General features: G+C 53.1%; 1 protein-coding gene across 2 annotated transcripts; it reads left to right on the forward strand.

Annotated features, from left to right (window-relative positions):
* Nucleotides 1-14,658: 14,658 nt before the first annotated feature.
* Nucleotides 14,659-23,098, forward strand: Septin5 (septin 5). Of its 2 annotated transcripts, XM_036195397.1 has the most exons (12): nt 14,659-14,822; nt 14,978-14,988; nt 19,431-19,527; nt 19,624-19,710; nt 19,930-20,053; nt 20,144-20,278; nt 20,372-20,489; nt 20,579-20,680; nt 21,364-21,460; nt 21,593-21,728; nt 21,912-22,014; nt 22,134-23,098. In XM_036195397.1, the coding sequence occupies exons 1-12, from the start codon at nt 14,780-14,782 to the stop codon at nt 22,188-22,190; spliced, it is 1,110 nt and encodes a 369-aa protein (XP_036051290.1). In that variant the 5' UTR covers nt 14,659-14,779; the 3' UTR covers nt 22,191-23,098. The 2 variants fall into 2 exon arrangements, with proteins under 2 accessions (XP_036051290.1, XP_036051289.1); XM_036195396.1 differs by lacking the exons at nt 14,659-14,822; nt 14,978-14,988 and adding an exon at nt 18,486-18,783.
* The last annotated feature ends 2 nt before the right edge of the window (nt 23,099-23,100 follow it).

Raw genomic sequence — 23,100 nt, forward strand, 5'->3', positions numbered from 1 at the left:
TCTATGTCATTATTTGGGAGCTGGTAGTTCGAACAAGAAAGTACTGCTACATTTGGTGTCCAACATGTGGCATGATCACAGGAACAGAGAAGCCTCCTCAGTCACTTCCTGGACCTCTCCTTGAGCGCTCACAACAGTCAGCTGTGGCTTACAGGGACTCTGGAATGTGGGTTCAGAAAGTTCCTGAGCTGGGTTGAAAAACGTGGTAAACGTGGCTCCCACTGGTAACCGCCAGCATAAGGCTAGGCTCTCAGGGAACCAAGGGGTGCAGCAGCTAGAGACACAGTGGAGGCCTAGTGGCACCTAACAGTTAAGATTTGTCTCATGTGGTCAGAGAATGCTGCTCAGTAAATTCAGATCCAGACACAGACAACCTCTAACAAGGTACAGCATGCTTTACAAGGTGCTTAGGTGCTGAAGAAAGAAAAGAAACTGTGTATAGGCAGTCATACAAAATAGTTTAAAATAATAAAGTCTTTAAAGAGAGAATAAAGTTATATATATATATAAACATATACATATATATATACATATATATGTCATATAATGTGCTTTGTTAATTTTGTTTTTGTTTTTTTGTTTTTTGGAGTTTTTTGGGGGTTTTTTTTTTTTTTTTTTTTTGGTTTTTCGAGACAGGGTTTCTCTGTGTAGCTTTGATGCTTTTTCCTGGAACTTGCTCTGTAGATCAGGCTGGCCTCAAACTCACAAAGATCCACCTGCCTCTGCCTCCCGAGTGATGGGATTAAAGGCTTGCGCCACCACTGCCCGGCTTTTGTTTTGTTTTGTTTTGTTTTGTTTTGTTTTGTTTTGTTTTGTTTTTTCAAGACAGGGTTTCTCTGTAGCTTTGGAGACCAGAATGAGTTCCAGGACAGCCAGTGCTGTTACACAAAGAAATACTGTCTTGAAAAACAAAAATAAATAAATAAATAAAAATAAAAAAGTTAGAGTTTATCAAAATTATAAATATCTGTTTCTCCAAAAGACATCATTTTTAGATAGAAAACATCTGACAAAGAACTTCTTTTATTTTTAGCTTTTTTCTAATATACTTATTTTTATTTTATGTGTGTGCATTGCATGCATGTATGTTTGTATACCATGTGATACCTGGTGGCTGCAAGGGCCAGAAGAGGGTGCTGCATCCTCTGGAACTGGAGTTAAAATGGTCATGAGCCACAGTGTGAGTGCTGAGGATGGAAGTGAAGTGCTCTGCAAGAGTGGCCAGTGCACTTACACACTCCCTCTGCAAGAGTGGTCAGTGCACTTACACACTCCCTCTGCAAGAGTGGCCAGTGCACTTACACACTGAACCATCTCTCTTCAATTTTTAAATTACACTTATTTCTTTATTGTGTGAGTGTGCACATGCACATGTGTGCCATGGCACCTGTGGACATCAACAACTTTCAAGAATGGGTTCCGTCCTTCCACTGCGTAAGTCCCAGGAATCAAACTCATGTCATCCAGCTGGATGTCTACACCTTTACCCAATGAGCCAGCTCATCATCCCTGAATGGACAGAGGATTTGAACAGACATTTCACTAAAGAAGATTCACAAATGCGTGTCCTTCACAAGGAGTGAGGAGGGATTTGGTATTCTGGTCAACATGCAAACACAAAGGAAAAATGTGACAAGATGTGTCTATGTGCCCATTAAAGCAGCTAAAATAAAAGGCTGGTGCTAAGTGTTGGTGAGAACACAGAACCAGTGGGACTCTCGTAAGTGCTGGTGTGGATACCACACAGTAAAATCACTTTGGAAGCCATTTTGAAATTTCTTTTTCTTTTCTTTCTTTCTTTCTTTTTTGTTTGTTTGTTTGTTTTTTTGTTTTCTTTTTGTTTTTCTAGACAGGGTTTCTCTGTAGCCTTGGAGCCTGTCCTGGACTAGCTCTGTAGACCAGGCTGGCCTCAAATTCACAGACCTGCCTCTGCCTCCCGAGTGCTGGGATTACAGGCGTGCGCCACCACCGCCCGGCTCATTTTGAAGTTTCTTATAAAGTTATGTATATATACCACTGAGATGAGTCAACCATTTTGCTCCCAAGTGTATGCCAGATGAAAAGAAATATAGGTCCAAATAGAGATTTATTTGTACTCACCTACTCATGGCAATTGTATTTGTCATAGTTAAAGCCAGGAAACAGTTTGGACGTCCACACCATGATCTCTGTTGAAAGAGTTCAGATGAGACGCAGAAAGCACAGTGTAAAAGATAGGTGGAGTCTGTTGCAGAGCAGAACAGCATACACTTTCATGGGGTGAGAATTGACAATGGCCAAAGACACCGCCACCTGGTCTACATTTTAAGCAGAATTTAAACTTGCTAATGTCTGGGAACAAGCAGATTTCCTGTCAGGGTGACCGACAGCCTGTTGGATATGACCCCTACAGGAGGAAATAGTTGTGTGCCTTTGTTCTTTATCTGAAAGCTTCCTCCAGAGAGTAATATTTATGAGGTCCAGGGCTCCTGAAACCAGGTGTAGATAGTCGTCTGTTAACGACCTTCTGAGCAGTTCAGGATGTTGCATCTCCTCCCAGAACCAGAGATATGACTCAGGTCCTTTGCCACTAGGCAGAATTTAGAGCCTGCAGTCTGGGTTTCACAAGATGTTGACTATAAGAGGGGTCTGGCCCCAGTGTCCTCCAATCCCACTAGTATCTAACTGGTCACCTAACACATCGACAAACAAAACCTCAGCTTCAATCTTGTTCCCTCTACAAAAAGTAAATCAAAATGGAATTGTGGGTATAGTTCAAGTGTTTGTGGTGTGTGTGTGTGTGTGTGTGTGTGTGTGTGTGTGTGTGTGTGTACACACTCACAAATGGGGGGCTCTTTTTGCTTGGTTATTTATATTTTGTTTTTGAGACAGGATATTACTATGTAGCCTTGACTATTCTGGAACTTACTCTGTAGACCAGGCTGGCCTCGAACTCACAGAGATCCTCCTGCCTCTGCTTCCCGAGTGCTGGGATTTGTTTTTTTGAGACAGGATGTAGTGGGCTAGCCTCAGACTCACAGCAATCCTCCTACATCAACCTCCTGGCACAGGGATCAAGACATAAGTGACCATGCCTGGCTTATGGCTGTTTCTTTCTTTTTCTTTCTTTCTTTCTTTCTTTCTTTTTTTTTTTTTTTTTTTTTTTTTTTTTTGGTTTTTCGAGACAGGGTTTCTTTGTGTAGCTTTGCGCCTTTCCGCCTGGCTCTGCCTTCAATTTCTTAATTATACAACCCCTGATGACTGGCTTCGCAGAAATCATACAGCCATCTGGGGAGACAGGTGAGACCAGAAGTTAGAGCACAGAAGGCAAGATGTCTGAGTACTACGGGATGGTAAGCTAATAGGTGACACTAACATAATTTGTCTCCAAATGTCCTGCCCCTGAGAGTGTTCCCAGCTCCTATTGATGTCACAGTCTGCAGCACAGCCCTGAGCAGACTGACAAACAGCACGCATCTTGCTGTAGACAGACAGCAGGAACATCAATAGGCAAAACCCCCATGTTCCTGTTGCTGGCAGTTTCTCTCTCTCTCTCTCTCTCTCTCTCTCTCTCTCTCTCTCTCTCTCTCTCTCTCTCTCTCTCTCTCTGCCACTAGGCTAAGTTACCCCTTTCCATCTCACTACCTTCAAAGAGCCAGGTCAGTTGGCATCTCATAGTTGAAGAGCCTGTACTCAGGGCATGCGATGCAAGAAGCTTGGACCATTCCCACACACCTACCTGAGCCTCGGCAGGTGGAGTGATCTGGTCACCTTCAGACCTGGTGGTTATCACCGGGGGCGGGGTGGGAGGATGGTGAAGGTGGTCATTAAGGAGGACCAGTGTCTGGTGAACAGCCTGCACCCCTCCTCTTCCCTGCGCCTCCAGGGATGTACAGATGGGTGCTTTCCTTTGCTGCTAAGCACTTCTGGGGGTGTCTTGAGGGAGTGGGTTAAGGAACTGTAAGGTAATTCAGCTGCTTTTGCTTGCTTGCTTGCTTGCTTGCTTGCTTGCTTGTTTTGTGAATATGGACACTTTGCCTACACATGTGTCTGGAGCCCCAAAAAGAACAGAAGAGGATGTCAGATCTCCTGGAACTTGTAGTCAAAAGTTTCTCCAGTTCTGGATGACCACCTGCAAACACACCTTTAATCCCGGGAAGTAATATGGCAGGGCAGAAAGAAAGGTATATAAGGTGTGAGAAAACAGGAACTCACTCTCTTTAGGTTGAGGATTTTGTAGAGGTGAGAACTAGTGGCTGGCTGCTCTGCTTCTCTGATATTTCAGCTTTTACCCCAATGTCTGGTACTGGGCTTTTTATTAAAAGACCATCAAGATTCAAACAACAGTAACTGGAGTTACAGATAGTAGTAAACTACCATGGAGGTGCTGGATATTGAACTTGGGTCCCCTGGAAGAGCAACAAGTGCTCTTAACCACTGATCCATCTTTCCAGTCCCAGTATTTTGGTTTTTTAAGAGCACTTAAATCACATGGGTTTTCAAGTTGTCATAGCAATGAAGTTCCATTGGAAGCTGTTGTAGGGAGTGGAACATAGCAGGGACATGTGCCAGGTGGGCAGTGTCAGACGGTGCCCATAGATGGCAGCTAGATATGAGTCTGGGACTAGCCTTAGGTTTCCTCATTGAGCGCAGTTGTCTGGCAGATGGGAGGCCACCATTTCCCTCCTTGAGTCTGGAACTTCCACGCACCTAAGAGTTCAGACTCTTCTTGCCCAGACCAGGGTCGCTGATGGGACTGCCACCAAGGACTGTATAGAGCCCAAGTGGCTTCCCTCTAAGTCATGAAGAAGGAATCCTTGCCCTGTTTCTGCCGTGGTAGTCAGGCTGTGTCCCCACCAGAGAGCTGTGCGTCCTGCTGAGGACTCTAGAAGAAATTACTTGAGTGGCCCTGGTCACCCACCTATCTGGTAGACAAAGGGCTACCAGGACCCAGCCCTTGTGAAACAACTGTGACTCAGGAGATATCTTCTGGAAGAGATGGAAGATGTCACTACCCAAGTCCCTGTCCCAAAGGTAGATGCTGGGCTTGGTTGGGCCTCGTATTGGAGCAGCTCCATGTAAGTTCTCAGTTAGCCTACCTTCTGTCTTGAGGTCCCTTGACCTCAGAGTGCTTGTGTGCAGGACAGGCTTGGGTCCAGCAATGGACAATCACGATGCACCCAACCCTACTGATCAGCCTGGAGGTGACACTTTCTTGACCACTCCAGTCACTGCTCCCTGTCACAGGCAGACTGGCTCTCCAAGGCAGGTGGCCTCTCTGCTTTGCCTGGGATTCTCTTTCTCCTTTAAGAGCCCTCTCCCTAATTTCTGTCTCATAAAGCACCCCCAGAATACTCCCAGTAACCATTTTGAGGATCATGGTTGAGTTTCCCAGGATACCAAGTTCAAGGGATACCAGGAGTGTGTGCAGAGCCAGCTTTCCCTTGAAGGAAACATGGGATCAGCATAGATCTGACCTGTCCTTTCTGAACTGGACTCCTGTGCCTGAGATCAGATAACAGAGCAGAGACTGTCGAAGGTGGATGGTGGGAGTGTCTAGGAACAGCTCTCGCACTCAGCACCCTTGTGCTCCAGTCTGAATGTCTCTCAAATGCACATGTTGGGATGCGAGCACAGTGGCACACTCCTTTAACCCCAATATTTTAACAGGCAAAGACAGGTGGATTTCTGAGTTCAAGGTCAAGCATGGTCTACATAGAGAGTTCCAGGCCAGCCAGAGTTTCATAGTGAGACCTTGTCCAAATAAATAAGTAAAGCGAGCACACGTGGGTGACGATGTTGTGGGTGGGCAGTGACTCAGTCACTGGGCTGGAACACTGCCTGTAACTCCTCCAAGGTTCTTGCTCCTAGCTCCCTCCCTGTGGCAGGCCATGGCTCCTGGAATCTCCTCCCTGACAGGAAGAGTTCATAGCAACTCTTCCTACCCGCTACCCCAGGAAGGAGTGCCACAAAGGCCTCAGAGAATGCTCAAGGAGACAGGCCCTGCTGAGATCCCCGCCCAGGCTATTTTAGCTTTAGACATGCGGTGAGCTCCCAGCAAGGCAACAAAAGGACAGGGGAGTGTCCAAATCACCACACACACACACACACACACACACACACACACACACACACACACACACACACACACACACACGGGGTGTCTGAGGGTGGTGCCCAAAGACACGGAGCGCACTCCCTCCTCCCACACCTTCTTACATCCCTTCATCTGTAATCTGTCATGTTCTTTAAAATAAATGGTAAATATAAACATTCCCTGACTTCAACAAATTAACCGATCCTAAGAGGGGGCTGTAGAACTCTCAGCCTAGCCTGCAGATCCCAAGTTGAAATCAAATTTGGGGACAGTGGGCTGTGGGTCGCTGCAGAACTGTCTGCTTGCCAGTGGAGAAAAATTCTCACACCTCTTAGGCCACCACAGCCTGTGTGGATTGTGGTGTGGGACAGAGGGGAAGCAGGAAGCTTATTTTCTCAACACAATGTCTGTGTCAGTGAGCTTTTCATCCCTGTAACAAAATACCTGATGTAGGCCACTGAAGAAAAAAAGGTTTGGACTGGCCGGGCAGCGGTGGCACATGTCCTTAAACCCAGTACTCGGGACGCAGAGCCAGGCTGATCTCTGTGAGCTCGAGGCCAGCCTGGTCTACAGAGCGAGATCCAGGACAGGCACCAAAACTACACAGAGAAACTCTGTCTCAAAAACAAAAACAATCCCAGCACTCGGGAGGCAGAGGCAGGCGGATCTTTGTGAGTTCGAGGCCAGCCTGGTCTTCAGAGCGAGATCCAGGAAAGGTGCAAAGCTACACAGAGAAACCCTGTCTCGAAAAACCAAAACCAAAACAAAAACAAAAAACAAACAAACAAAAAAGGTTTGGGCTGGTAAGATGGCTCATCGGAGAAAGGCGCTTGTTATACCGGCCTGATAACCTGAGTTCTATTCCCAGATCCCACCTAAATGTGGAAGGGAGAAACGACTCCTCAAAGTTGTCTTCTGACCACCACACGTCCCCCCCACTAATAGTAATATTAATTTAAAAAATAAATTTTAGGGGTTGGGGATTTAGCTCAGTGGTAGAGCGCTTGCCGAGTAAATGCAAGGCCCTGGGTTCGGTCCTCAGCTCTGGGAAAAAAAGATTTTTTTAAAAGAGGTTTGAGGGCATGTTGATGCTGCGCTATGGCATGGCCAGGAGAAACGCACCAGCGTGTGCTGGACTGAGTGACCTCATCCTGAACAGGAAGGACAGAAATTCAGACACTGGCTCCCTCATCTGAGAAATCCAGGACCCGTGAGGATCACGAGTCTCTGTTGAGAACAGTACCTCCAGCAACCTGCCAGGCTTGACCTTTGAAGGGCACACCACCTTTCAACCACCACCCTAGGAACCAAGTTTTCTTTCTTCCTTTCTTTCTTTCTCTCTCTTTCTTTCCTTCCTTCCTTCCTTCCTTCCTTCCTTCTTTCTTTCTTTCTTTCTTTCTTTTCTATTTTTATTTTTTCCTTTTCCTTTTTTTTTTTCCGAGACAAGGTTTTTCTGTGTATGTCTGGCTGTCCTGGGGCTCCCTCTGTAGACCAGGCTGGCCTTGAACTCAGAGACTCACCTGCCTCTGCCTCCTGAGTGCTGGGATTAAAGATGTGTGCCACCACTGTTTGGCTCAACTTCTCTTTTTAGTGTAATATTTTTAGTAATTCCTTGAGAATTTCGTGCATTCTTGCCATGATTTTGTTCATATTCACCCCCCTCTTCTCCCCCAACTCCTCTCAGATCCAGCCCCCACTTCCCTACCCCCTCCAACATCATGTCCTTTTTTATTTCAGATTGATTTACTTTTCATTTTATGTGTGTGTGTTGCTCAGATGTATGTCTGGTAGCCTCAGAGTTCAGAAGAGAGTTATGGAACTGGAGTTATGGAGTTATGGAGAGTTGTGAGATACCATGCAGGTGCTGGGACTCTAACCTGGGTCCTTTGGAAGAGCAGCAAGTGCTCTTAACCACTGAACCATCTCTCTAGCCAATTCTCCCTCCCCCCTTTCTTTTTTATTAACTCACAAAGTCAACTCCATGCTGCACATGTACTCATGAGTGTGGGCCGTCCACTAGAGCATGGGTGACCCACCAGGAGCCATAATGAAAACCAACCCCGCCTCCCGAAGGAGCCACTGTCTGTCTGTCACAGTTCCTCAGTTATGGGTGGGGCTTTTATAAGTCCTTCCCCTCTCCGAGGCAGAATGCTAATTGACCTGATCTTGCACAGGTCTCGTGCAGGCAACCATGACTGCTTGAGTTTATGACTGCAGTGGTCCCATCTGGTTCAGAAGACACTGTTTAACCCTGCTGCTCCCTGCCTCTGGCTCTTATGACCTTCCTGTCCCCTCTTCCTAAACGGTCCCTGAATTTGGGGAGTTTGATACAGAAGCCCCACTTATGGCTGAGCACTGCAGAGACACTTATGCTCTGACTTTGACCAGCTGTGTTTCTGCATGAATCACCATCCACTGCACTGAGACTCCTCTGATGAGATCTGAGAGTTGCACTAATCTGTGGATAGAGAAATGTTCATTTAGAGACTCAGCATGTCTTCTATGCCACTTGGCCTACAGTGCTTTACACTGTCAAACACTAAGACAGTATTAGTTTGCTGAGCCTACTATTGCAAGGTGCCAGAGACCGACTGGATTAAACAGGATAGTGACAGTGGTGTCCCTCCCTGCAGTCAGCCTAGCGGCAGAAGTCTTTGGGGATAGCCCAGGCTAAAGGCAGGGAGACCTTCTGGAGGCTACTTAGAAGAGCCACATGTGACAATTCCCAGGTCTCAGGGTTCTTCAGTCCCTGCCTCTGACTAGCTGCTCTTTGGAAGAGTTCCCATTTTCAGATTCCTCTCTCTCTTCTCTCTCCCTTTCACTCTCTCTCCCTGACAGGTGGGTGTGGCAGTACACACCTACAATCACAGTGCTCTGGAGAGGTTGAACGGGAACATCATGAATTTCAATTCAGTCTAGGCTACTTAGTGTAACTATCATAAAGAAAATAAAAACAAACAGGTAACACCAGGGTGCAGCTCCTTGAGGCACAGACAGGGAGAGATGGGACTGGACCTCTGCCCACACTGAGGGACAGCAACCACCGGCATATAACAGGGGCCTCAGGGAGCCCTGTTTTGGCAAGTCTGTCATAGTGTCTGAGTGAGCCAAGACCCTGGGCAGGAGGTCTGGCAGAGCCCCCGGGGCTGTCTTGTCTGATGACCCTGCTCTTGCTGGTACAGAAGCACAGAAGACCAACTTGGTCTGGCAGCGTCTCTTCCTCCATGTGTAACTTTGCAGTGCTTCCTGGATCGAAGCTTAACTAAGCCATTCTCAGGGATGCTGGGCAGCTTTAGATTGGTGGCCATGCCCCTCACTGTTCTGAGCTCTTGTGAGGTCTGGAGTACCTCCTTCTAGTCCCAAGAAGCTCATGCATCTGTATCTCCTGTCTACATGGGATCCCCCCGCCCCAGACAGGGTTTCTCTGTATAGCCATAGATGTCCTAGAACTCACTCTGTAGCCCAAGCTGGCTTCGAACTCACAGAGATCTGCCTGCCTCTGCCTCCCAAATGCTGGAATTAAAGGCTTGTACCACTCCACTCGGCTTACACGGGACCTCTTAAAGACACCCTGGCACAATGTATGCCTCTCTTCTACTCAATGGTACATGGCTCTGACCTGTCAGACACACAGCAAATACCTGATAGAAATAAATAGGGACTGAGCAGAGCCCCTACTGCACCCTTAAAGTATGAGCAGGTCTCCATCCAGGACAGTGGGACTGCTGGTGGCATCTGCTTCATCTCCCTATGTCTGTCCATGGCTGACTTCCACAGACCAAGGCGTCCCTCAGCACAGTCAGTCAAAGGCAGGAAAGAGGCAATGGGTGACTGAGCTGAGACCTCCAGTGTTTTCCACTGGAAACCTCAAAACTCAAGCGGCGGATACCTTTAGTGTGGCCCTGGTGGCTGCTTCCTGGTGCTGTTCTGCATGCACTGCCCTGACTCCACACCAGCCCTGAGCAAGGCTAGACCCTCAGCCAGTGCCTGGGGTGGAGTGCTGGGTTAGAGTCTGTGCCTGCTACAGAAGGTGCTAAGGCCACTGTGGCATCCGACCCTCTGGACCCACTGGGTGGAGGCCAGACCTCTGCTTTGTGTCCTACTTATTCCAGAAAGATTTCCAGATCTGTCAGTGGCCTAGCACCTGCAGGTCAGGTCTGGGAGGTGGGATGCAGTGAGGAGCTGGAGTGAGCCCTAGGAACTCCAGTGCCAAGACAGACAGAGCAGATTCCTCTCTGAGCAGTTGATGGCTCATGATCAATGTCACTGCTGCTCCAGCCTCTGCACCATCTCCTTCCAAAGCACACATTCTTGTGAAATTTATTAGAAAAGACTTGTGTTTATTTTGATTTACCTGTATATGTGGGTGGCTGCATGTGGATGTGCACCACATTTGTGAAGGTGCCTGCAGCGGGCAGAAAGGGGGCTTGAATCACCTGGACTGCAGTTACAGGCAATTAGTTGAAAGCCACCAGTGTGGATGCTGGGAACTTGGATCCTCTACAAGAGCATCAAATGCTCTTGACTGCTGGACCATCTTTACAGTCGATAAGGTGGTGTTTGGTTGTTTGTTTGTTTGTGCCTCTGTGCTTCTGGGAGAACCACGATGTTGGCACCGTTTCCTAAGTCACTCCTCGTTTTCTTCCATCTATGGTTTTCCAAAAAGCCCTGGAAGTGCAATGAGGTCAGACAACCTCAGAGGTGTGGGGTACCTTGGCAGGGAGGTGTCCAGCCCTGTATATGCACCCAGAGGTGTATAGAGCATCCTGGAGAGCTCAGTGACAGGCAGCCCTGTCTGATACAGTCCCCACGTCCAAGGGTCCCAGCCTGGACTGCACCCTGTCTCTCCAACCCGCAGAGACTGCTGGGGTTCTGCGCCCTTCTAACCACTCGTTTTGGTGATGAGGACTTGCGTGAGCCCCTTACCTTCCTCCCGAAGGAAATCAAGAAAGGGTTCTCTAGAACACTTTTGTGTTCTCACATTTCCCTGTGTTTTGAGACAACCATTGCCTTTGGGGGCAGGGAGGATGTCCCAGGGTCTGGAGTTCCCATAGATGCCCCTCTGCAAGATGAATGCATGCACAAAAGCAGCCCTGCAGAGGGAGAGCGGTTCTGGTCTCCAGACCCTGCAGTCTGCAGCCTCCTACTCTCTGATTCTCTTGACCTTCCCCACTCCCACTCCACCTGCCATGATTCTGAGGCAAGCATGGGACAAGGTTTCCCTGAGTGCTGGACTGGGCTGAGCACTAGGAGCCCAACAGAACTCATGTGAACAACTGTCTGATTCTGCTGAAGAGGGAATCATGGAGGGTGTCTGGACAGGAGGGGCTGGCAACAGCACTGCGGATCTGTGGGACAGCACTACACGTAGGGGCAGTGCAGACCCCAGGGCACACTGGCAGGAAACTGAAGGGAGCCCTTCCTGGAACAGAGCCCTCCAGTGCAAGTGGGTGAGTCTAGGTCTTCTGGCTCCATAAGGGCGGTGGCAGCAGCCAGGACAGTGTGAGAACAAAACCCATAGGAAGACAAAGACTAGCTGGCAGGTGAAGGGAGTGGGAATGAAGGACCATGAGTTCATAGTGGGCTGTGTGAGCAGTCAAGGCCCTGGCTGGGCTGGGGTCTGGAGAGAGGCTGACTCTACGGGCCTGGTTTTAGCAGCATGCAGATCCCCGGTTCTTTCTGACCTGCACTTGTCCTGTGCTTTGGCACATGAACGGGGCTGGAGAGATGACCGCTCAGTGGTTAAGAGCACCAACTGCTCTTCCAGTAGGCCTGGGGTTCAATTCCCAGCACCCAAGATCGGATACCCTCACATAGACATACATGCAGGCAGAACACCAGTGTACATAAAATAAGAATAAAAAATTATTTAAAAAAAAAAAAAAAAAGGAACCAGGATCTTAGCTCGAGCCAGGCCTGCCTGAGGTGGTTATGGGGGAGACCCTGTAGAAGGTTGTGGGGCGGCGGGGTCTCAGCCCCTGCAAACGGTTTGACCTCAGCCCTCCACCTCAGGAGTGAACAGTAGGGATGGATGCAGTAAACAGTCTAGAATTTTGGTCCCAGTTGCTCCCATCTCCATGTCACCAAGGACAAAAGTCCCCACCTCTAAACGCTGACCCTTGTCACCGCCTCGTTTGCTCTGGCGTGGTCACTAGGTTTCGCTGTCTCCCCAAGAGCTTCTTGCTTCCCCCAGCAGGCCTTATGATGTCAGGGAAAAGCTTGCTCCCTCTGCAGTCTTGTGCTGAGGGGAAGACACAGCATGGTTTAACAGAGAGAAGAAAAAAATCTCTAAAAAGTGAGCTATTTGTAGCCCAAGTTGGTTGAACAGATTTTTCGTGGTGTGGCTTATTTTTTCACTCATTAACTTCTTTTCCTTATGAATTAAAAAAAAAAATAGCATTTCCCCACGCAGGAGTCTTTTGTTTACTTCTCTCTACACTACAAGCCAGCATGTGTGACAGCAAGGCAAAGCAGGTGCCCACCGGGAAGGTGGCTTCCCTTAAAGCCCTAGCATCTTGAAGAGGTCACTGTGGTGTCCGTCACTCCTGTTGCCTCCCTCACACCTGACCAAGCCCACCAGAGGCCTTGCCCGCTGTGTTTTCAGATGGGCAAAAGCCAAACAGGAATTCTGTTTACACCTTAGCCCCTGGCTAAGAGTCTCTGACCTTTGTGACGCTTGCACTGTCCACATGGCAGGACCGGGGACAGGTCCCACAAATCTCATGGCTGATCATGCCTTCGTGGCCTATTTTCCTGAGCTCGGAAATGTCCCCTGTGCATGTAGTATCTCTTGAGTCACAACATAATAGGACAACCTCCTTCCTCTGTGGGTGTCCTGAAGCTGTCCCCAAGGCTTACTTACAGCCATAGATGACCAGGGTCCTAGGACGAGGGAGCAGATCCCAACTCTCCCCCCAGCCTGGGTATCTCAAGCACCCTCGGGTATATTTACATGTGGTACCAAGGCAGGCTGCCCCAACTGCATCCTTCAAAGTGTGGCTCTCAGGCCTCAGTGACACCAGTCTACTCATTTCCCATCAAGCACTGGTCCCTAGCCCAACTGCATTTCTTTGAAACATAATCTTTGAAATATACTTACCTTTTAAAAATTGTGTTTACACGGCATAGCTCATCCATTCATCTCCCATCTCCAGAACTGTTATACTAGTATTTCTTTTTCTTAATCTTTTTTTTAACCAAGCCCTTTGTGTTGAGGGATCCTCCAAATTGTTTTATAATCTAGCCCTCTCCTACACATAGGCCTCTCTCTTACACTTCCCCCAAGGCCAAATGCAAGCCCTAACTAGAGGCCACCAGGAGTGGCCTCCTCTGCCCCGAGGATATTCTTCTCTCCCCCACTTGGTTTTTACCGCTAGAGTGACAGAAACGGTTAACACATGCTAAATGCCCCACTCTTCCTTCATGGGTGTCTCCAGACTCACAGGACCACTAAGTGCCATGCTCAGAAGTCCTGGCCCTTTGAGTGTGTCCGCCACTGCCTGGGACTGCCTATATTCCTTTATCAGAGATCCAGTTTCCCCAAAACCCCATGAAAAGTTCAATGGTGAGGCCAGACCTCAACGACGTGCAGACATTTAGTGGAGGAATTAGTCCAGTGTTGCAGTACAAACTGATGAGCATTTGACTGTGAGTGCCCTCTAGACTCCAAAGAAGTACCGCAGTGTGTCACAGACTCACCCATCTGATCCTGCGGCTGCAGATGAGAGCCTGGGACAGAGGAAAGTCCCTGCACTGGTCACAGACTCTCTGGTGACGGGTAGGTCAATGGCACCTAGGAATGTGACATCAACACAGAAGGTAGGCACAGCATTCGCACCATGGGTCACTTAGTCCTATCAACTTATTGAAGATACAAGGTCACAGCATCTTCATGTAAAAGTGGGACTCTAACCCCGAATCTGGCTTCATGGTGCCCCTCAGCTCCCCCCAGTTGCCAGGCTGATAGCTGAGGAGAGCACACAGAACACCAGGGGCCAGAGCTAGAGCAAGAAGGGGTAAGGTGGGCTTCAGATTGTGCCAGTTTGGCCCCACACCTCAAGTACAGGAAAAGAGGCCATGCAACCACACCCTGCTTTGCATCTTGCCCAAGTGTGTGTTGCTTCTAGAGTAGGGTGCCCAGCATGACTGTAGGAGGAGAGCTCGGGTATTGGATTCTGCCCAACAACCAGTACCAGGAGCAGGGCTCCCAGGCCTGCCCTCCCCAGGTTCATCTCAATGGGGTGAAGGGGGGTACCTATAACCCCTGAACTCATGCATCAGCTGCATGAAGCTGACGAGCACAGTCCTGGGACAGGCCTTATAGAATGGCCACAGTGATGGAAGGTCAGAGGTCCAGGATATGGGTTCCAGCGACAGCCAAGAGAGCGCGGAGTCCAGGCCCGGGCTAGATGACAGGAAGGGGAGGGGGCGTTCCGGACTCGGCCGTGGGAATAGCCCGGCTGCAGCCGAGAGAACCAAAGGCCTGGGGGGACCACAGCGGGACGCCTCAGTCCCCGCCCCCACCGGCCGCTCCGGGTCGCGCGTGGGCGCGGCGGGCGCCGATTGGCTGGCGGGCGCGCGGGCGGAGCGGGTGGTGGCGGCGCGGAGGGGCGGGTCACCCCGCAGCCGGCCTCGGCCTCCACCGCTGGTCGCCGCGCCCCGCCCGCGCGCCCGCCAGCCACACATCCCCCGCCGGCGGCCACCATGAGCACAGGACTGCGGTACAAGAGCAAGCTGGCGACCCCAGGTGAGCCCAGCGCCTGTCCGCGTGCCCGCGCGCGCCTTTGTCCCCGCCGCCCGCCCGCCCGCCTCTCACCGTCTGTCTCCGTCTCTCCCCTGCCCGCCGCCGGCCCGGACCCGCCCGGACCCGCCCCGCCCCGGACCACGACCCCGACCACGCAGAGGACAAACAGGTACCGGCGCCGCGCCGCTCGGCTGGTGGTGAGACCCGGCCGGCTGTCACCCATTGTGGCACGGATGCTGGTGGCGCCCAGGCGTGACCCCGCCCCCGCCGGCCGTCACCCAGCCCCGTGGCGATAATCGATTATCTGTAGGGGCAGCGCCGCCGCTCCTGGGGCTACGGAGGGGAAGAGTGGGCACCGCGCCTGGTTCCCTGACCTGCATAGCAGGGGCCTAGGCATCGCCCCAGGGTTGAGGGCCTCTCTCTTCTGGTCCAGGGCCAGCATCTCCTTCCTAACCTAACCAGAAGGCCACGTGCTTGGGGTCCAGGGTGAGGCTGTAGTTATGACAGGCCAGGAACGGGGTGGGGGGTCCTCCAGTCCTCTGAGCAGCATCATGGGGGCTTCTGCTTACCCCACTTCATGCCCATGCACCTTTGTGCTTTTCTCTCCCACACATAAATTCATGCTCACTAGTCCTCCGCAGGCCTCTTCCGAGAGCTGAAACTTCCACCGCTCACTATCTGAGTCATCCCAGTGCCCAGCACTGGTTCTCCAACCCTTGGGTATAGCCAGGCTTGTGGCCTTCCAAAGGACTAGCCTGATCCCCACCCCTATAAGAGTGCCAGGTGACTGAGAAGCTGGCCTGGGTACCCTGTGAAAACCCAAAGGAGCTGAGGGTTGTGAAAGCTGAGTGGTGTGGAAGTGGGCGACCCAAGTGGCTGTCCTGGGTGGCTTGAGTTAGGCCCTGTTTGAAGGAAGAAGTGGGGTGGGGGGGGAGGTGGTTCTGACACCAGAAGACCTTGGCAGGCTTACTGGGGACGGAGCGTTGTTGCTGGGTGGACCCCAGGGTACGAACTAGACCAGAGTGAAGTGGGCAAAGCAAAAGCAGCTGGCAGATGGGATGAGCTGGAGTCCCCTGGTAGGGACATGCCCCGCCCAAGACTGGTGAGGCTTGTTGGGAGGGGCTCCCCCAGGAGCTTTCCTAGAGAACTGCCTCCCCATCCTCATCAGCAGGCCAGACAAAGCCTGCTGGGGACACAGTTGCCTGGCTATTGTGTAAGGGAAGCAGCCAGAGGCTGGGGAGGCAGGGACCCAGGCTTCTCCCAGGCCTCCGGAAGGTCCTCCAAGTCACCTGCCTTGGGTAACCTGCTGCTCAGCACCATTCTCCTGCCCGTTGCTGCCAGGATGGCGGACCCCCCCCTCCCTTCCCGCTGAATTATGAGCCCTTCATGCCTACATCCGCCCATCTTCTGAGGTCAGTTAGGAGCCAGCCTCACACCATCCCCTAGCCCCAGGCCCAAAGGAAGAGAGCACTGGGGCACTGGGTCATGGCAGATGGAGGGAGCCCCGGAAAAGTGCCAGAGTTCAGGTGCTTGGGCTGAGACCCCGTGGGCCTGGGGGAAGCAGTACACAGTGCCTTCAGGGCTCACTGTGGTGTACAGAGACAGGGCTTACCAGGTCTCTTTCTTACTCTACACAGGGGGGAGGGGTCAGAGCAGTAGTCTCTGGAAGGAGGTTGTCTGTCAGCCCTTTTCCCTCACACCCCTTTTTGGGCAGTGATGAGACAGACCACTGTCAGCTGTGCCTACTCAGAATTCTAAGGATGGAAAAAACTCAAGCGTCTCATTCGCACGAAGAGGTGGGCACAGCTGTGTCATATGGCGTCATATCCCTGAGGAGTATTTGTTGAGCCTCAGGGACTAGAAAAAGGGTTGTGCAGAGCACACGTTCCTTAGGGCTGCTCCATGAGACATGCAGGCTATGATGGCCAGAGTGGGTGATACTCAGACAGGTTGTGAATGGGGAGCAGGACCCTGGCTGTTTGCCCTGAACTTCACCAGAGCATGTACCTTCCCAGTGGACAAGTGAAGGGGCAGTGTAAGACCAACTAGCTCTGTTCAGCATCAGGGTGTGGCCCAGGCCAGGGCTGTGTGGTCTTCCAGAGATGCCCTAGGCTGGAGATACCACCTATCTGGGTGGATGCCGGGCTGAGAGCTGTGTCTGCAGCAGTGGGGGCAGGGAAGGTGGGTGGACTCAGCCTGGAGGCTTCCTGCAGGTCAGGCAGGAGCCAGGAGCCACTTTCTGGGAGCCAGAACTGGGAGGCTGCTCCTCAGCCCCGGGATGAATGGTCCTCCTGTTCGTGCTGTGGGCTCCCCCTCCTCCCCAGGCGCCAGTCACCCTCAGGCCCCATAGCAAGACCCAGGGTGGAGGCCCCTCCAAGAAGCCAAGGGGGAGAGCCTTCCTGGAGGAGGGGTGGTTCCTGCGTGGGAGAGAGGTCTCCTGGTCCTTCAGCCACTGGGAGGGTGGCTTGTCTAGTTTCCTGCCGCCTGGGGCTGGTGTGCTCTGATTCTGGTGGGGTTGAAAGGGGTGAGGAAAGGTTGGTGACTTCCCAGTTCATCAGCATCCTATGATTCCAGGGACATGTGGTACCTCAAGCAACGGCATGTTGTGGGCAGAGGCTCTGCCTAACTGTGGCCTGACCAAGGCTTACAAGCTAGGAAGGAAGAGGGTCATCTGAGCTCTGACCACTGCATGCCCTTGCACGCTTTTGTTTGTTTTTTGAGACAGATCTAATGCCCTCTTCGGGCCTGAATGTATGTGCTGCACATAAATACATACATGCAGGAAAAATACTCATACACATGATATAAAATAAGTAAATATCTATCATCTATCTATCTATCTATCTATCTAGTCTTTTGGTTTTTGAAATAGGGTCTCACTATGTAGCTTTGGCTGTCCTGGAACTCACTATGTAGACCAGGCCTCGAACTCATAGAGATACACCTGTCTCTGACTCCCCAGTACTGGTATTAAAGGCCAGTGCCACTCTGCCTTGCCTCCCCCACTATAACCTATGCTAAGCAGGGGGAGAACGAGATCCGGACCAGGTCCTGGCAGGACTCAGTAAGGAAAAGGTGCACATCAGCACATATGAAGATGCCACGCGGGGAAAAGAATTCTCCCCAATCACAGGCACAGGCACACGCACACGCAGGTGTTAGGAGAGAGTGAGCCCTCAGGGAGTGGGAAGTGGTGTGTCGGTGGGTAGTTTGGTAGCCATGGCACGGTTGTGGGGGTTCGGATGAAGTGCGAGGACGGCAAGGTGTTGGCTGGGGCCGCTTCCCGCGCGGTTGCGCGTGGGTCCGGAGCGTTCTGCAGCGCCCTCTGGTGGGCGGCAGCCGCGCGGCGTCCGGGAGGCTGGTCCGCGACCGCAGACGCCTCGCCGCCCGCCTGCCGACTGTCGGGACCCGACCTCGGTGCCACGGCTGCGCTCCGGGTCCACGCGGCGCCCCCGCCCGCGCGCCTCTGCTGGGCCCTGCCCTCCGCAGCCGTTTTCTCGAGGCTCCGCCTGCGGCCCAATTTCCAGGCGACCGTTTCCCGGCGACGGCGGGCGGGGCGGTCCCCGCCACCGCTGCCGGGAGTCCGCGAAGCCCCGCCTCGGGCTCCAGTGCGCGAGCCGCTGCTGAGCCTCGAGGCGGCCACAGTTCGCGGCCCCCCGCGCAAAGACAGGGGAATGGCTCGCACGACTTCTGAGGTCGGCGGCCTACCAGGTAGGCGATGCTCCCTCTTCCGGCCTCTGTTCTCGTGTCTTCAAAACCCGAGGCAGAAGAGGGCTTAAGAGCAAATTTACCCAGCGCCAGTCGCTCGAGATCGCTGGCCCCGCCTGGCCTGACCCCGGTGTAGGGCCGGAACTCGGCCGGCAGGGCCCGCAGGGTCGCCACGATGGACTCACTGGCAGCACCCCAGGACCGCCTGGTGGAGCAGCTGCTGTCGCCGCGCACCCAGGCCCAGCGGCGGCTCAAGGTGTGTGTGTGTGTGTGTGTGTGTGTGTGTGTGTGTGTGTGTGTGTGTGTGTGTGTTTCAGGGTGGAATGTGGGTCATGCGTGCACGCTTGCTTGGCCAGGACCCTCTGGCTACCAGAGAAGGTGGCAGGGGCTCCCAGGGCAGATGTCCACTAGGGGTGGGTGCAGGCAACGCAGACCCTGCGGCGGGGGAGGCTCGGTACTGCAGTCTATAAATAGCCCCTGCTCGGATGCTTGCTTCAGGAACCACCACCCCCAAGCCTGGATCTGGGCCAGACAAGCCACCCACCTCGGATAGTCTGGGGATGAGTTTGTGTTGAGGTCCTTGAGTGTGTCTGAGGGGGTCTCAGTACTGATTCCCACCATCCACCTGGGGGAACACCTCTGTAGAGGCTGACATTCCCTCTTCCCCATCCCAGTCTCCAGTCTCTGCTGAGGCTGGGGTGGGGTGCCTTTACCTGCCACCCCCTCACCTACCTCGTCCTTCCGGCCTTTGCTCTACATCCTTCACCCGTCTTTGCTGATGAAACGCCCCTTGCTAGGGGCTGTGCTATTGCTCACCTGAGCCACATAAGAGACAGGGCCTTGGGCTGCCCCAGACATCTAGGATATGCCCCTGACCTGCCCCAACTCCACCCCTGCCCTCAGGACATCGACAAGCAGTACGTCGGCTTCGCCACTCTGCCCAACCAAGTGCACCGAAAGTCGGTGAAGAAGGGCTTCGACTTTACCCTCATGGTGGCTGGTGAGTGGTCAAACCTGTGGGCGGAGCGTCTGAGGTCATGGGCCAGACTGTCTCACCCAGATCTAACCCAACTCTCTCACGGTTCCTTAACGCCAGGTGAGTCTGGCCTGGGGAAGTCCACTCTTGTCCACAGCCTCTTTCTGACTGACCTATACAAGGACCGGAAGCTGCTGAGTGCTGAGGGTGAGTAGCGGGCACACAGTCCTCGCCAGTTCACTCGCCCCTGCCCTGGGAAGCCTCAGAGGGCACCCTTCCACTTGCTTGAGGCATGGGTCCCTATTTGGGGATGAGGAGGAGTCAGGAGACTGAGGCCTAAGTGCCAGGGTGGGTAAGGTAAGGCTCCTTGCTGCCCAGAGTGAAGGTGGAGATGGCCTGCAAATTCTGCCTCTCCTTCTCCTGCAGAACGCATCAACCAGACAGTCGAGATCCTGAAACACACCGTGGACATTGAGGAGAAGGGGGTCAAGTTGAAGCTCACCATTGTGGACACACCCGGCTTTGGGGATGCTGTGAACAACTCTGAGTGGTGAGGAGCAGGTTCCCTGCCCCAGCCGCCACTACCTCGCCCCACGACCTGGCCGCTCTAGGGCCGGCTTCACTGTTCATCCACTTGCAGCTGGAAGCCCATCACCGACTATGTGGACCAGCAGTTTGAGCAGTACTTCCGAGATGAAAGCGGCCTCAACCGGAAGAACATCCAAGACAACCGGGTGCACTGCTGCCTGTACTTCATCTCCCCCTTTGGACACGGGTGCGTAGCAATCCCGAAGCCCGGCTCAGGGTGGGTGTCCCTATCACCGCATCTCCACCCCCAACAACGCCCGTCTCCACCCTGCCTCTGCAGATTGCGGCCAGTGGATGTGGGTTTCATGAAGGCGCTACATGAGAAGGTGAACATTGTCCCACTCATCGCCAAGGCCGACTGCCTGGTCCCCAGTGAGATCCGGAAGCTGAAGGATAGGGTGAGTCTTCTATAGCTAAGGGGGCCCTGGCCAAACACTCCAGGGGAGCCGGCCAGGGCTGAGTCTGAGCTCTGGCCCCACGGCTGCAGATACGGGAGGAGATTGACAAGTTTGGGATCCATGTGTACCAGTTTCCAGAATGTGACTCGGATGAAGATGAAGACTTCAAGCAACAAGACCGGGAACTGAAGGTGAGCAAGTAGCCGGGAGGGGGAAGGGCAGAGGAGGTTGCCGGCAAAACACTGGCAGCCACACAGGCCCTGGGGGAGGGCTAAGCACCCAGGTCCAAGGAGGTCAAGGCAGGAATCATCTGTTCCCAGAGAAGAGGGACTACAACCCCTGTTACAAGGGCCACGGGGTAAGGGTCTCCTGTATCCCTGTCTAGTCTGTGGCGGATCATTTGGACCTCCTGGGAGCACTTACTGGTACCATTCTGGCCTGCTTTCCAAGAATCAGCACAGTGGCTGTGTGGAGCCCTAGTTCCCAAGATTCTGAGGTCCAGAGGGCGCTGGCTTTGAATACCCCGGAGGCTAGAAAGATGATGACAGAAAGCCAGGAATTAGGGGGCCGCTGGGCCCAGAGCAGATGGGCAGGGCCATCCACCAGTAAGCGTGGTCTTGGCTTTGCCTTGAAAAATGGAGGAAACACCAGGAAGCTTCCGGAGCCAGAGAAGCGCACAGCCTGGCAGAAACCCCAGGGCTTTGAGCTATGCAGAGTTTGTGGCTTTAGTGGGTAACAGAGGCACCACCAGAAGAGGGGCCGTGCGGGTTGGGAGGGAGATGGTGGCCGCGCTGGAATGGCCACGCCCCCTCGGCCTCTGAGCCAGCTCTCTTAAAACGCTGGGCTGGGTTGGGTCCTTGCTCCCTTTCCCCAGGAAAGTGCACCATTCGCTGTTATCGGCAGCAACACTGTGGTGGAGGCAAAGGGGCAGCGGGTCCGGGGACGGCTGTACCCCTGGGGGATCGTGGAAGGTGAGTTGAGGCAGAGAGTACTGGGTGCGGAGGAGGAGGAGGAGGAGGAGGAGGAGGAGGAGGAGGAGGAGGAGGAGGAGGAGGAGGCTCCCAGAGGCTAAGGCCTGCCCACCGTCCGCTCCTGCCCCACAGTGGAGAATCAAGCTCACTGCGATTTTGTGAAGCTTCGAAACATGCTAATCCGAACTCACATGCACGACCTCAAAGATGTGACATGCGATGTGCACTACGAGAACTACCGTGCCCACTGCATCCAGCAGATGACCAGGTGGGCTACCCTACCGGAGCTGACCTGCCCACCCTGGGCCAGGCCCTGGCGCCACGGAAGACCGCCCTGCCCAACAGACACCAGAACCTTGCCCCAATCCCTAGCTCATCCCAGCGTCTTGACATTGGCGGCTCCATCCTTCTAACCTGAACCTGCCCACAGCTCAGCCCTCTCGTTTCACAGCAAACTCACACAGGACAGCCGTATGGAGAGCCCCATCCCTATCCTCCCGCTGCCCACCCCGGACGCGGAGACGGAGAAGCTCATCCGGATGAAGGATGAAGAGGTGGGTGGACGTAGAGAGGGAGGCCATGATTGCCGGGTGAAAGGGGAGGAAGGAGAAGCAGGGTGTGGGGCTAGACCTCCTGCCTTCCCTCACTCTGACTTGGGCCGTCCCCCCACCAGCTAAGGCGCATGCAGGAGATGTTGCAGAAGATGAAGCAGCAAATGCAGGACCAGTGACGCCCAGCCCCGGTCCCACACCGCCAAGGATAGACGGACGGACGATTTCCGGGCTGGCCCCTCCACCCCTGGATCTCAGAATGTCCTGGATTCAATTCTGGGTTCATCTGGATCTCAGACGGCCTGGACCTAACCCCAATCCAAAGTGGCTTTGACCAGACTGTTCAGACCTGGGCCACAGAGCCACAGCCCCCAGATGACCCTAATTTATTCTCAGCATCCACCCTTCCCGGTCATTTGTATCTGCTTCTGAGTGGTCTGAACCACAGCCCCTCCCCCAACTTCCTGCCGCCCCCGGCCCCCACCTCCCGCCTGTCTTAAGGGAACAAGTTGTGCATAATCTCCAAGATCTCTCTTCCTAAAAAGATCACTGCCCCAGCGGCCAATAAACCAGGGTAGAGGAGGGACATGGATGCAGGATCTCGGGCCAATAACCAAGCTAGTGCCGCAGGACGGAGTTGGGAGGCCCCCTCTGCGGGTTCCAGTGGGCTACGAAGCATATGCTAATGTCCTACTGTGTACGGAAGTAGGCCAGATCCCCCTCTCGCTACTAAACCACGCTCTGTTCAGGACTAGAGCACACGGGCTTGGAGGCTGAGGCCTTTAGGAAGACCCCAGACCTAGAAGCGTCTAGGAGGAAGGCAGGGAGGGACGCGATGCGCTAGACCGCTCACGCCCCCTTCCTGGGTGGACCTGATGGACTCCGGGGGCGGCTGGAACGGGTCCCCTATGCCTACCTACAGGTCAGGGTCTTCTCCCAGCAGCTCTGTTGCTCTGGGATTCCAGCCCTTGGCCTCCTCCATCTCTCCACCCGCATGTCCCCTCCCCACACACCCCATTCTCTGTTTTGTTCAGTTGTGAATGCCGCGTCCTGTCCTGGTGACAGGACAACAAAGTTGGTGAACGTCGC

The sequence above is a fragment of the Onychomys torridus genome, chromosome 8, assembly GCF_903995425.1.
Source record: "Onychomys torridus chromosome 8, mOncTor1.1, whole genome shotgun sequence".
In the NCBI taxonomy this organism is placed as follows: Eukaryota; Metazoa; Chordata; class Mammalia; order Rodentia; family Cricetidae; genus Onychomys; species Onychomys torridus.